The sequence below is a fragment of the Corapipo altera genome, unplaced genomic scaffold (assembly GCF_003945725.1).
Source record: "Corapipo altera isolate COAL_440 unplaced genomic scaffold, ASM394572v1 1, whole genome shotgun sequence".
NCBI classification, from domain to species: domain Eukaryota; kingdom Metazoa; phylum Chordata; class Aves; order Passeriformes; family Pipridae; genus Corapipo; species Corapipo altera.
In genome coordinates this window covers 3271827-3285983 of record NW_020884873.1, presented here as the reverse complement: position 1 = coordinate 3285983, position 14157 = coordinate 3271827, and the positions used below count along the sequence as shown (strand labels likewise).

The 14157-nt window shown below is 41.1% G+C and overlaps 2 protein-coding genes across 9 annotated transcripts in view; one reads left to right on the top strand and one right to left on the bottom strand.

Moving 5' to 3' along the window:
- The window catches only part of RECQL (RecQ like helicase), a 20258-nt gene extending 18537 nt beyond the window's left edge, over positions 1–1721 (top strand). For all 4 annotated transcript variants that reach the window (XR_003530416.1, XR_003530417.1, XR_003530414.1 and 1 more), the window contains exon 17: positions 1615–1721. The gene's annotated coding sequence lies outside the window, so the exon portion shown is untranslated. The remainder of the gene's footprint in view (positions 1–1614) is intronic.
- On the bottom strand, positions 371–14157 carry PYROXD1 (pyridine nucleotide-disulphide oxidoreductase domain 1). Of its 5 annotated transcripts, none has more exons than XM_027660214.1 (12): positions 14059–14157; positions 12332–12412; positions 11378–11497; positions 9833–9961; positions 9101–9174; positions 8305–8465; positions 7746–7846; positions 6425–6554; positions 5463–5575; positions 3777–3899; positions 3091–3228; positions 371–2582 (listed from the first exon to the last, which is right to left on the bottom strand). In XM_027660214.1, exons 1-12 carry the CDS (start codon positions 14140–14142, stop codon positions 2334–2336), a joined length of 1503 nt encoding a protein of 500 aa, XP_027516015.1. In that variant the 5' UTR covers positions 14143–14157; the 3' UTR covers positions 371–2333. The 5 variants fall into 5 exon arrangements, with proteins under 5 accessions (XP_027516015.1, XP_027516024.1, XP_027516032.1 ...); XM_027660223.1 differs by lacking the exon at positions 14059–14157 and adding an exon at positions 13320–13798; XM_027660231.1 differs by lacking the exon at positions 14059–14157 and adding an exon at positions 13484–13797.

Genomic DNA, 14157 nt, shown 5'->3' with positions numbered 1-14157 from the left:
TGCCTTCCAGCTGATTGACACTCCCCCATGGCTTAGTGTCATCTGCAAATTTGCTGATGGTGGATTCAATCCCCTCATCTAACTCATCAGTAAAGATATTAAACAGGACTGGGCCCAACACTGATCCCTGGGGGACACCACTAGGCCGCCAACTGGATGCAGCACTGTTGACCACCACTCTCAGGGTCACCTGGCTCAGGTGACCTTTTGAGTCTGGACAAGATTATCAGCCCACTGTCCAGTTGTAGAAATACATCCCTGCTGCCTTCCTTTGAATATCAGTGTTTCCAGGAACAAGTGGCTGTGCTGGCAGCCTGGTAAAGATCCACCAGCTCCTGCTGACTGCAAGCATTGCTCAGCACACACGAGGTTGGGTGCTAGATTCAGTTTTATTTATTTACTGACTTTTAAGGTCTTGGCAGCCAAAGATTAGAAAGGCAAGTTCAAACTCATTAATAAATGTTAAGTTCTAGGGGGTTGCATTTTGGTTCTCCCCCCATCCCCTAACATTTACATGTATAACAACTTAAATATAAACCAAACATCATTCATGTCCTTCATCTTTTTTTTCTGATTAAATCTTGACAGTGACTAAAGCTCAGTATTTCATTCAACTTTGCAAAACTTGGAATTAATTTAATTAAAAAGAGTCATTCTCTTTAGAGTGATTTTTCTGGGGGAAGTCTCAATATGTATTGAAACCTTTGCAGTTAGTGGAGTACAATAAACTGTTCCCAGTGTGACACTAAATAAAGAGCAGGTCCCAAGTAGCAAGTGCAGAACCAAACAAAAAGCTAGAATGAAACAACCCATGTCCCTGGGTGGCCCTATGAAATCTATAAAGGACATTAAGCATAGCTTAAATTGTTGGGCTTTATCACCTAGGCACTAAATTAAGCCTAGCAACTAAAAAAGGAGGAGCTTGGTTGAAGCAGGTCTGTCCAGCCACATCACTATTATTAAAGTGCATCTTGCATAACTAAACATGCAGCCACAGTTACTACTGAAAACAAACAGCTTAAACCCCCACTGGACACTTAGTAGTAGATATTTTGTCACTAGTTGTAATTTAGTTACCATCATATCAAGTCAAAGTGGGAGTCTATACTTGCAAAAATTCCTTCCTGGAATCAATGTGCAGGACAGGGGTAAAGAGGAGCAGGCAGGAAGTGACCAGGACCTGTGTTGCCCAAGAAGACTTTCATTAAGCAAATGTAGAAAGTGCCTGTCACGAATCCCATCAGGATCTGGGACTGCCATTCAAAATGGCATCTTGTACCATCTACCACCTCAGCTGGACACCACAGCCTGATCCACAGGCTCCTTCCAGGGAAAACTGCTGCAGGTGACCCCTGCCAGTGCTGCTGTGTTATCCTTCCTGGGAGTGCACTCAGCCCACCTACTGGAGCCGGGATGGGATGCACCAGTGCAGCTCTACAACTGGAGAGCTGAAGTGAAAAACAGTGAAAAAGCTGCTCTCACTTGACATCTCATCATGGAAAACGTGTTCTGTACTTAGCTGAGCAGTAAATACATTTATTTGAAAAATAAACTTATGGGGGGAAAAAAGAAAACAACAAAGGATAAGGCATCCATCTGGCTGTGCATTTGCAGCCCATATTCCAGGTGGTGAGAGCTCTGAGCATCCTGTATCCTAAACTGTTCATCTGAGCCAACTGGACAGAGCTGTGGCAGGTACTCACTGGTGTGAGCAGTGGAGTGGTGCCAGTGGGATGGCAACAGGCTGCCTGACTGCTTGTAAACATTCACCTGAGCACATGGTTTGAGGAAGCAGAGGCTTTCCCGACCCTGGCCACGACTCAGCCTGCCCAAGGCCAGAGGAGCTTTCGGCAGGTAAGGCCACACCTTCACATAAAGGCATCCTGGCTCCCGTGGCAGCTCATGGGCTGAGGGACATGTCCAGAAATGAGCCATAGGGAAACTGGGCTCTGGTAACCACAGCAGGTGGAAGGGGTGGTTTAGGGAAGGGAGCTATGAGGCAGGCATGGGATTTAACATGTTTATATTGCCTTTAAAAAGGCTCCCTCACGTTCCAGTGAATGCAGCACTATCTTAAAACGTGGCTTTCGCTGTGTGCTGCTGAGGCTGCTACAGCCCTGTTTTCATATGCTCATCTAGACAAAGTGTTTGCCAACACCAACCCACTTGCTTTTGTTGCTGCACTTCTACACAGATTAAATTGCCAGTCAGTATTTTGACAAGATCAACACAAAATCTTAATGGGGAATTGCGTCTATCCCTCACTTCTGGTAATCCTGAGAAAACAATTTTACTCTGTATCAAAACTATACAAAATGGAAATGAGGTTTTGTTCAATCAAAATAATCCTCTATATCGACATCTGGATTCAGGAGATCTTCACCATAGGCTGAAAGATCCATCTGATTTAAAATTAAGTTTTCAAAGGTTTCTTCCAAGTCCGTTTCACCGATCAGCACAGCTCCCACCATTCGGCCGTTCTGCATCACAACCTTCACGTACTCCTGTCCCTTGGTACATCTCAGCATCAGTTCGTGGTCTGAGCCCAAGCCCTGAGCGTTGTACTTCCCCAAAACCACCACCTAACAGAAGGAAAAGGAGAAAGGAAAAGCAATCATAAGAACATTGCAGTGGCTTTTAGTATTTCTGCTGCCAGCAGTTCTGGGCCTCAAAAGACTGACGTAATTTGTCCTTAGGGACCCTCCCACAACAAAACCTGCAACAGACTCAAAACTCTTCACCTTGAAATATCATACACAAAACCCCATAGTAAACCAGTTATCATGCTGAACTGTGTTGAATTTATCCATAAGCAGAGTCTTTCTGAAATAGAATATACACAGGGATACAAGGCAGATCAGCTGTCATTCACCAACTGCAATTTGTAATGTATCTGTAAAGATCTTTGCTCTTTTCAGTTTCTGCACTCAAGGTTAGTGTGAATGGAGACAATATGAGCTAACATTAATTACCACATAAAGAAAACTGTTTTGTCAATATTAAAGCACCTGCTCAGTGTTAACAAGTGAATATAAACTAGCAACCTGTGTTACCCAGTGGTTTAAGACCATTAGACTGAATTTACTTTACCTTGTAATTGAAAAATTTTGTAACATGAGCAAACAGCTCAAAGCTGAAATCCATTTCAATAGATTCCCCCACAGTATCTGCTGCCATGCATTTTGCTGCATACCATCCCATCTGCCGAGCCTGAGTCCACAGTCTCATCTGGAGAAGAAAATTGGAAAGATTTCAATCACAAGACACGTGTGGCTGCGCACAGGCCGACACTCACTGCTCTCCTCAGTGCTCACTGCGTGTTTCTGGGATCATAGAATCAGTTGGGTTGGAAGGGACCTCAGAGATCATCAAGTCCAACCCTTGATCCACTACCGCTGCGGTTACTAGACCACGGCACTGAGTGCCACATCCAGCCTCTTTTTAAAAATCTTCAGGGATGGAGAATCCACCACTTCCCTGGGCAGCCCATTCCAATGTCTGACCACCCTCTCTGTAAAGAAATTCTTCCTAATATCTAACCTAAACCTCCCCTGGCACAACTTGAGACCATGCCCTCTTGTCTTGCTGATAGTTGCCTGGGATGCTCAGGAAGGCTGGACAGCTCAGCTTCCTGCCACCCCAATAAAGTTGCCTGTCATCAACACACCCAGGATTAACTACTTGCCCAGACTTTCCCTCCTGGGAGTGTGTCACAGTGTGTGATTTGCTCTGTGGGCCAGACTGACTGTCTCAGACACTCGTAGGGTTGGATGTACCTGGTGCCACACGGGGCTCGGCTCCCAGGCTGCCGTGCAGATGTCTCCAGCTGCGTACACATCTGGCACCGACGTGTGCATGTGTTCATCTACTTTGAGTCCTCCATCTTCCCCTACAGCAAACTGAAGTATTTGCACAGGTCAGCAATGAGAGAAGTAATAATTTTAACTGTCATTCAATTCATCCCCATTAAGCGATCATCTCCTTTGTTACCTTATTATTTAACATGAGACTATCCCAAATGGCAAGACCTCCACAGAAGGCACAGAGCATTAAGGTTATTTTTAGAACACAGCACAGGTTTTTAAAACACTATTACTCATACCTAGGCAGGGAAGTGACAGAGCTTGCCAAATTTCAAATCACGCTACGTGTGTTACGGGGACACCCAGTCTTAAGATTTCATTTTGTATTTTTGCCAAGGTGAGAAAATACCAATGCAAAAAACCTAATTCCTGATCTGTCCTTATAATGCAGGCCTGGAAGTCTCTCATGGGTCAACATCAGATCTATGTTTTCAGCATTTTCTTCTGCTTTAATCAGAGCATAGCATTTTACTTCCTAATCAGATGGAACCACTAAACACCCCAACATACTGGTTTTGTCTGGGATAATTTTCTTAGTAGTAGCTGGTATGGGGCTATTTTTTGGATTTGTGATGAGAACAGTGTTAATAACCCAGGGATGTTTCAGCTGTTGCTGAGCAGAGCTTACCCAAGACCTTTTTGGTTTCTCCTGCTGCCCTCTCAGCTCTAAGGCTGGGGCTGCACAAGACATTGGGATTGGAACCAGCTGGGGCAGCTGACCCCACTGACCAAAGGGGGACCCCAAGCCACATGATGTCCTCAGCAAGAGAAGCTGGGGGAAGGAGGAGGAAAGGGGGACATTCATAATTATGGCACTTGTCTTCTGAAGTAACTGTCGTGGCTGTAAACCCTGCCTTCCTGGGAATGGCTGAACATCTCCCTGATGATGGAAAACAGTGAATGAAATGTTTTTGGTTGTGTGCACAGCTTTTGCTTTACTTAAATTGTCTTTATCTCAAAGTGAGAAATCTCACTTTTAACTCCTGTGCCTCTGTTTCCCCTCCCCTCTGTGGGGACCCAGTGAGCAGCTGGGTGGGGTTCAACTGGACACTGAACACGGACAGAGAATGATCCAAAGGCTGAAAATTCTCATGGCAGCTACGAACTCTGGAATCATCCACATTTGGATGCTGATTCAGTGTGACTTCCCTTGGTGAATATGAGCACTGCTATAGCTCAGTGTCCTAGATGAGGAATACTGGAAATAACTGCTTCCTTCCCAGGAGAAGATGTTAAGATTTTTAAGATAAGAATACGCTGCAGAATTAACACAAAAATTATTCTACTTTTTTGCCACATCAGCCAATTATACAAGTGTTTTTCTCTATTTGTATAGGCTTAGTTTAAGAGCTTATACTGGATATATACTGTGTATATACAGATGGGGAGCAACATAATAAGCCAAGACCAGAAATAAAATACATTTTTCTAATGCTGGATGTTTCAATATCAACATACCTTATTTTGAGATGCTGCACAATATTCAAAACCTTTAGCAATCTGTATTTCATGTCAGAACAGAAACATAAAAAAAGCATAAAGCTTCAATCACCTTACTTAAAAAGCAACTTAAGCTCCAGAAGAAATCAGTATACTTACATTATTGCCATCCAGGAATGGTTTAACATTTGGCACTACTCCAGTTGCACTGACAATGAAATCGCATCCGTAAATTTTTCCGTTGGTTAATTCCACATATACAGGCCACAGCACTGAAAAAGGGGAAAATTTTGCCCTGAGAATGTAACCAACAGAAATTATTTTATTTATTATGTCTCATAATAAGATGTGAAATAAAAAGAAAAAAAAAAAAATCTTTCGAGATAACTGCTTAGGTAGAGAAAAGGAAAAATTTAAAAAAAAATAATCAGAGGTTATGTATAACATTTCTTACCTTCACTCAGGATTAGAGGGAAAAAAAACCATTTTGGAGCTTAGCTCCAACTCCCACTATTAAGACTCTGGAATTTTCCTAAATCAAAGGCCTTATTTGTAGGGAGATAATACTGTGTCCTCTGGGCTGTTCTCTGAAGTATGCAATTGCCAAATATTCTTTTACATGTAAATTTACAGATGTACAGGAGATGCCTCAAAAGCAAAAAACATCAGATTTGACTTCCTAGAATCTCATGCTGGAAGTAACTGGCTATTCAAATGTATTTAAAATATTAATTTTCATTCAGTGGAATTTATAGACAGAATTATTCATGAAACAAGGGCTATTTTCTTCTACTTTCAAGGTTTACTTCAGTTTTCAAACAAAATGTTGGTGGTTTTTTTCCCTCTGTTTTAACTAGACTATTAAAATGTGACCTTACTGGACTGGGAGGGAATGTTCTGCATACAGGATTTCAGTGAAATTTTATGGAAAAAGGGTCTGACCCATGAAGTTTTGTAATTTAACTGTAGCCCATCAATTTGATGCTGTAAGTTGCTAGACCCCCATTTATAGAGATAAAGGTTTTATGTTCCAAATCTGTATTTGCTTGCAAACAAGATCAAACATGCTCCAGCACTGCTTTATCTTCAACAGGTTATTTTTAATCAGCACTGGCACTTACCCTGATCTGGTTCTACATTTTTCTCTTCTTTAGGAAAAGTCAAAGAAGTCCTCTGCAGTTGTATAAATTCTTGCTGTAAGTGTATGTTCTTCACTTCACATAATATTTCAATATGTACTTTATGAGAAAACTAAAGAAAAATTGTAAACATAACCATTAGCAATAAGAAGATTTTTAACAGCAAGTATACCTTCACCTAAGTTGACTTTACTAAACTGGAAAAAAACCTCACCATATATCCCATCCTAAAGCATGACAGGTTAGCCAGGTTCCCACACTTTTTCCTCTTTTTGGCACAGGTCTAACCATAGCCAATGGCAATTTACCTGCTTTTTCAGACACATGATTTTTCTGGCATGCCAGAAAACACATTCAAGTTCCCCTGAGCTTACAGGAAGAGAATTCAAAACTTATCAGAACAGAAACAGTAAATTCATCTTTTCTGTTTTTCAGGATTCCAAATACTTCATTTTTCTATCATGAGTGAAATTTGGCTAACAATATTAAGTTTATGGTGTAAAAGCTGTAAAAACATATATTCTATTCCATCAACCTGACAGAAGGTGGAGTTCCCTGTTTTTTGAACTATTTTGTGGATTCTGGCCTTGAACTGTTTTATTCTCCACTACAGAAACATTTCCACAGCCTTCAACAGCCAAACCAACACCAATTAAGCTGCTGAATATCCTAAACATCCTTTAGTTGGTCTTCTAAAGCCACTTCTGTAGGATCTATGACTGATCACCTTTAAAAGGTCATTTCTAAAAATGTAAAACAGATGGACATACCTAACAGCTAAGAAATTAATAAATAAAAAAATGGATAAAAAATATGCAATGTGAGGATTTTTACTTTTTTTTCAAACATGAAACTCTTCACAATGCCCATGTCCACTACTGATTTTGCATTTTGTTATCTGCTGTGATGGGAGGCTGATGTTCAATCCTACTGTTCTATTTTGCACATAAGAAAATGTGTATGTGGCAGATAAAAATCAGGACAACAGAAGTACCACTGCTTCTGATCAAAGCTAGGATTGACACCAGTCCTACAGAAATATGCAAGCCAACATTTATGTTTCAGTCTGAAGAGTAACTTGCTGAAACTATGCCAGTGGATCCAGCTAACCACCTTTTTCCTGAAGCAGAAAATTTTACTTTATTTGCGTTAATGTATTTTGCTGTTTACTTCTTACAGGAAAACCGGTTCGAGTACATTTTATTTTTATTTTTATAATAACCCTGAAGGTGACATTTTGTGTTCTGTCCTCATCCAGTTAAAGCAACATTCAAATGAGTGTGTAAGCAAGACTGTTCCACACCTCTTTAGCCCCTTTAAGATGTAAGCCCTCGTGCCAGTCGGGGCCTAAGGCACTGCCCAGTTTGTCAGATGCTGCTGTAGGTCTTTCTTTTTCCTGGCTTCCTGAAGGAAACAGATGGAACATATCAGATTTAGTGTGCATACTTGCTTGCCCACAGAATTCACAACAAGGATTCTCAGTTAACAGACACACCATTGGGCTGCCAAAAGGGAAGGGAAAAGCGTGTAATATCCAAAAAAACACACATTAATTTGCAGACAAATCAGACTCCAGTATTTTTAACACTTTTCAACTTCATACCTCTCATTACTTCACTGCCTCTGAAACAACCACGCCCCTGTTATGTGCCTGCACTATCAGCCAGCCAGCCCCCAACTGCAGCAGCTTCTGGAGACCCACTGTACACACTTTTTTGTAGCTTAATCACTCATATTTAAACTGATGTCTGCTTGCTGGCAAATGTGCACTTCCACTGCACAAAACATTACTAAATTAACTGATTTCAGGACTCTAACATCAAATGCTGCTGCTGCTGTGTCAGGATTCTAAAGCACCACACCTTCCACTGTGTACTTGGTTCTTTTACACTCGATTGGAGTCTCTCGTTCCTCAGCAGTCAGCTTTGGAATGAGAAATTCAGCTGCTCCTGCATCAAAAAAAGTGTTCCCAATGGCTTTGTCCTTGATAGCCCAGATGACTTCACAGCCTTGAATTTCATACCTGTGGACATGTAAACAAGGGATAAAGTGACAGACTACCTGAAAATCAACATGTTTAGAAGTGTGTCAAGTTCCCTTCCAGAAGCCAGAACTAAAGGGATTCAAGACTTTTAAACCTATCAAATCCACTTCTAAATATTTACATAAGGAACCCATTAAAAAAAAAATCTCCTCACGTTGACAGGTCATACTTTCTCACCAGCACAACCTTGACTGAACCAGGGCAGAGGGTAAGGGAAGGCAGGTAAAATTTATAATAATAATAATACTATTTAGTATTTCCTGCTCCCCATAATGTAAAAGAAGTTCTGGCATTTTTGCCAGACTGCCCCCTGCTAAAACCAGGCATGTGGATCTCATTTGTACTCTGTGGAACATGAACTGCATATTCTTGATATCTGTGTGTCAAAGCTTCTCTGGAAGCTTTCCTAATTGTGTCATTAACCACCACTGTTTTATGTGACAGTAAGCACCACTATACTGAGAAAAAAATAATCAGTTTTGCTACTAAATGCTTTAAGAGCTACGATTTTGAAAGTCAACCATCTCCCAAACTCATGTTCACTAGAATTAATGGTGCATTGTTGAAGATTTTGTTTAAATATGTATCTTTCAAAATCTTAGTTGTTTACTTACACTAATTCAAGGGCAATCCCACCATTTCCTACCACGACTATTCTCTCAGCTTGAGCCAAATTCTTCTGAAAAGCCTGCATTAAGGAAGGAAAAATGTCAATAACAACTTTGATCATGTTCCTTCACACCAATGAATTATACCCTTTTCAATGTTTTCTTGCTCTTAGTCTTATTTTGATTTTCTCAGTCTAATGCTGCACACATAGGCTGAGATCTGTAACAGAAGCTCATGAAACCTGTGAAGGGATGAAGTAACTGATATGGCCTTACAAGCCTCAAACTGAGACAGGAATTAAATAATTACATTTAAGCTGACTAGACAGAGCTCTTAGAAGTATCCTGGATTCTATTCTCTGTCCTACTGTTCCTTCAGTAGCTTTTCACTGTAAGAACCAGACACACCTTCCCAGGGAAGTTTCTACAGGTGCCTACTTCTCTTTATATTTTCAGATTGGATTCTGCCTGAAGGGTGAAAGAATATAATTTATTCTATATTATCATGTTAGAAATACTGTGTATGAGCTATCTATAAACTTAACAAATTTAGTGGTTAATTAATTTATTAAGTGGTATTAATAAGGCTATTTTTCTGCTATTGAAAATGTTCCTATTTAAGGATGTATAATAACAAACATCATCTTCTGTTTCTTCATTTTACTCCACAATGATTTTTAGCATTTTGCACCAGATGCAGGACCACATTAAACACTTCTAAGTCCAGAACACATTTACCTGTGCACTGTCAGTATCCCGGATTCCTAACACATATGGGTTTCCTTCAAAAATTAATTTTGGTTTTGCTCCAGCACACAGGCAAAGTTTTTCATACACGTATTCCTTCCCATCTTCGGTGAAAATTTTCTGTTAAAAATTAAGAAAAAAGAAAACCCAATTCATTTAAGAGAATTCCCCTAAATGAAGACATCTAAGAGAACTTCAGCTTTCTTTTTTCTTCATGTCAGAGTAATTTGCACATATTAAAAGCTGTAACTGGCTTCTTAATGAGCAAGCCTTCATACAGCCACTGATTGTGTGACATTTATTTGTGTGAGCACACTCACCACAGACCTAAGTATATGACCAATAAAATGGCAAGTACACAGGGCACTCCAAGAAAAACCAACCACTTGGTGGCACTTTGTACTCACTAGCTGTGCTAAAAGAAAACTATGTTTTCTGTGTGACAAATGTCCCCCTGGCCCCAGTAACAGAAGCAGATTACTATATACTAGCAATTAAGAATCTCATTCTAAACATTTCAACAGCAGTCAGCCTGTGTTAACCAGGCACAGGCTGGGACACAGTTTAGAAATTCTGGTTTTTGCTGCAAGTTCTGTTCTTTGCTGAAGAAAAAGGGGAGGCACTAAAGCTATGTCATTCTGAAAAAATAAAATCTTAAATGCAACTATTTTATGACCTTACTTGTTGTTTTACAAACCAGAAGCTCCATAGTCGTTTTGCACAAAGAGAGTTTTTAAAGGTTTTGGGCAAAAGATCCTCCAATTACATGAATTATTGACACCCACAGAGACCTGAGCTAAAACACCATCTTACAATAACCATGTAAGAATATAATTAAATTCAGAACATTATCAGAATCCAACTGGAACCACATCTCTGAGATTTAAAGCGAGCAAAACCAGTTTTGGATCTGAATGTGAGTTTCTGATAAATTCTGAGGTGAAAGATAACATGTTGACACAGATGCTAACGAGGATCTGCACATGCTGTACACTGCTCATACTTCCAATGTATTTCCTGCTAAAAGAAAGGAAGAAAATGTGGAAATGCTGGTTCTTCCAAGAATTATTTTTTTTTTTTGGTATCACGAAGTTGTTAACATTTTGGTTTCTTGTGGCAAGAAACAGTAATTTAGGAATAAGAAACATCTCAAGGGTTACAGGAGTTTTCACATTCCTATATTGACAGACAGCATTGGTTTCATTGGCTGTTTTCCCTGCTATTCCAATCAGATATTCAATGCAGTATCTCTAAGGTGTCAGAGATTTAAATCTAAAAGATACAGCTTCTTAATTAACAAGTAATTTTTGATGGGACAGTTTGGTCCCCTGTACATATTTCTACTTGAAAAACAGTGTAAGCAATAAGTGAATTAAAGTTAGGAAGTATTTTCTTTTAATTTTGCTAACTTAACACTTCGATAACCAGAATGTTCTCACCCAGAATTTTTCTCACCCCAAACACTCAACTGCTTCCAAAATTATTTTTTATACAAATAATTTGAAAAAAATACATAAAAAGAAAATATTAGCTTACGTGTTCATCACTTTTCAGTTGTTTTACTCCAGACTGTATAACTTTAATATTGGGGTATCGTTTTTCCAATATGGAACTTGGTTGCTCTTCTACATCAAATTCCTCAAGTGTTTTGGAGACCTGTAGGAAAAAGACAGGTGTTTAAAAATATGGACCATTTGTCCCTCTCTTTTTCTAAAGCTGGTAACAGAATGTGTTATGTTCATTTCCAGTAAAGAAGTTTTCACAGTGTAAAGCCCGTATTGCCTGAAAACGTGTTATGTTACTGCTAAAAGTTCCTTTTTCTACACAGAATATTCTCATGCGTATTCCTGGTTAAAGAGTCAAAGTACCACAGAGAATTTTAACCCTAAGGGTAGAGATTAAGTTCCTTCAGAGTGGGGAAGAGAGCAGTGTTTCCCAAGATCTGAGTACCTCTGCAAAACTAGCCTAATGAACCTACTAGCCAGAAATCTGAATCACACAGGGATTTTATTTTCTTTTTCAAACCAGCAAGAAAGAGGTCACTGAATCACCAGTGCTGGAGACATAGATGAACCTCCAGGAAACTTCCCAGAAGGCTATGTCTTCTTTTGCTACTTTGTCAGAAGTCTGATTCTGTCCCAGGTTCAAACACACCATGAGAACCATGGGCAAGACCAAGACACCATTTCAGTGCTTAAAATGGAGCACCCACTTCTAAAGCAGTGAAATAAAACTTCAGTAACTCTGAAAACACTTCAACCATGTGAGTACCCAGTTCAACCTTTACTCAAATGGTGTGAATATACTCACCAGTTACTAATGATTCTGAATCACTATAAAATAGCTCATCAGTCCTACTGACACCACTGCAATCCCATTAACGTGGAAACAATTTCAAAGTCATGGGCATTTTCAGAACTGGGTTCTAAATTATCTGTGCATATAAACTTTGAAGAGGTCTTGCCATAAGAGAAATCAAGTCTCTCTTACCTGTTTGAAATTAGTTACAGCTTTTATAACTGGGGAAGCTGTCATTAAAAAAATGTCTTCTGAGGGGAATTCCGTGGCCAGCTGGTAAAGAAACAGAAAAGTGATGAGAGTCACCATCAGATTCTGACTTTAAGACAATAAAACCACTGGTGAAAAGTAATATGTGTTAATGCATTACTTTAGTCTTGTAAAATCCCATTGTAATAAATATGACTTCAAGTTTGTGGAAATGAAGAGAATCTGGAGACCCAGCATTTCAATTAATTCACACACAAATACACCTTCAAGAACTGCAGCCATGTTGTAAAGGACTACTTTATTCCCACAGTATTCCAAAGGCCAACCTGTGGAACAGACTGTGATCATGTGGTGTCTGGAGACACCCAGTTGCTGGACGCACATTTTTCTTATTGCACAGCAGTGACTAATTGTTTACAGGTTTTTGAAAGAGGAAATGCTGATTTCTACTGGGTATTTTAAATGCTATTTAACAGATTCTCACCTTCAGGGTGCTACTAAGTAACACAAGACTTCTAAGGCCCCAAGCCAAAAAGAGAGTTCCCCTTTTAAACTCAGCAAGTTTACAGGTAACCCAAGCCAAGCAGTGCTGTTGACTGGAGGGAAGGGATGTGATCCAGAGGAAAGGGGTGGTATCCAGAGGGACCCTGACATCACCAGAGAACAGATACATCCGAAACACAGTCTTTAAACTGCTCTGTATTTTAGCAGATAAAATATTCTTCACCGAACTAATACGCACATCATTTCATTCCACATTACAGGTACAAAATTACCTCCAGTTACTGTTACCTAAAAGACATCAAGAACCTTGAAACCAAGAAACAGGACTAATTTACTTTTAGAGGTTTTGCTCACAGGGAGCTGAAGAGAACTGGACAAGCTCCACAGGTGTATGGCCTTAAAAAACTGATGCAGTAAAAACTGAGCAGTATTTTTATAAAAAGGAGAGCAGCACAGCAGCCTTCACCTTGGCTGCAGCAGAGTCCTTTGTGACTATGAGGAATAAATCCTGCAGGGCTCCTGCACCTCCCTGAGCTCTGGACCAGCACACAGAACGCCAGCTTTCTGCACCTATGAAGTTTTAGCCTGCTTTTTATGGAGCAATTGCAAGCTGCTTCAAAATAACCCTATCGGGCTGTTCGTAGCACAGTTTGAACCTCTTGAGAAGTACTTCTAGACAGATAAATACGATTATACTACAACACCGCAGCCCCGGGGCTAGGTTTGGCTTTTGGCTTTTTTTCAACTGAGACAAAATATCTGTAAAAAATGAGGGTGGCAGGTAGGCCACAATATGGAACAACTGTATAAACGAGAATACTCACGCAGTAACTATGTAACTCTAGTGAACCGTTTTTACGAGAGCTCACAAGGTGAGTCTGTGAGGGGCATTAAGTAACCGCAGGCACCCGGGCGGTCCCGTCAGCCGCGCAGCCCGGTTCCACCAGCGCACGGCCGGCCCAGGATGCTGCACGGGGCCGGTGGGGGCCCCGAAGTTCCGCCACAGGGCCGGGGAGCCTCCCCACCGCGGGTTTCTCGGGGACAATTCCCGCCTGGAGCCGAGCGGGGTCGGCGCCCGCAGGGACAACATTCCGACAGCCCCTGAGGGGGCTCGCGCTCGCGGGCAAGGCGGGAAAGGGGGGGGGGGGGGCGGTGTCTTGTGCGCACGCGCGCGGCGGGGGTGGCGCGGCCCCGGCCCCTTTTACCTTCTCGGCGCAGGTGACCCCCGCGATGCCGCCGCCCACCACCGCGAACCGGCTCCGCGCCGCGGCACCGCTGGCTCCCGACATCTCCCCGCCCGCTCC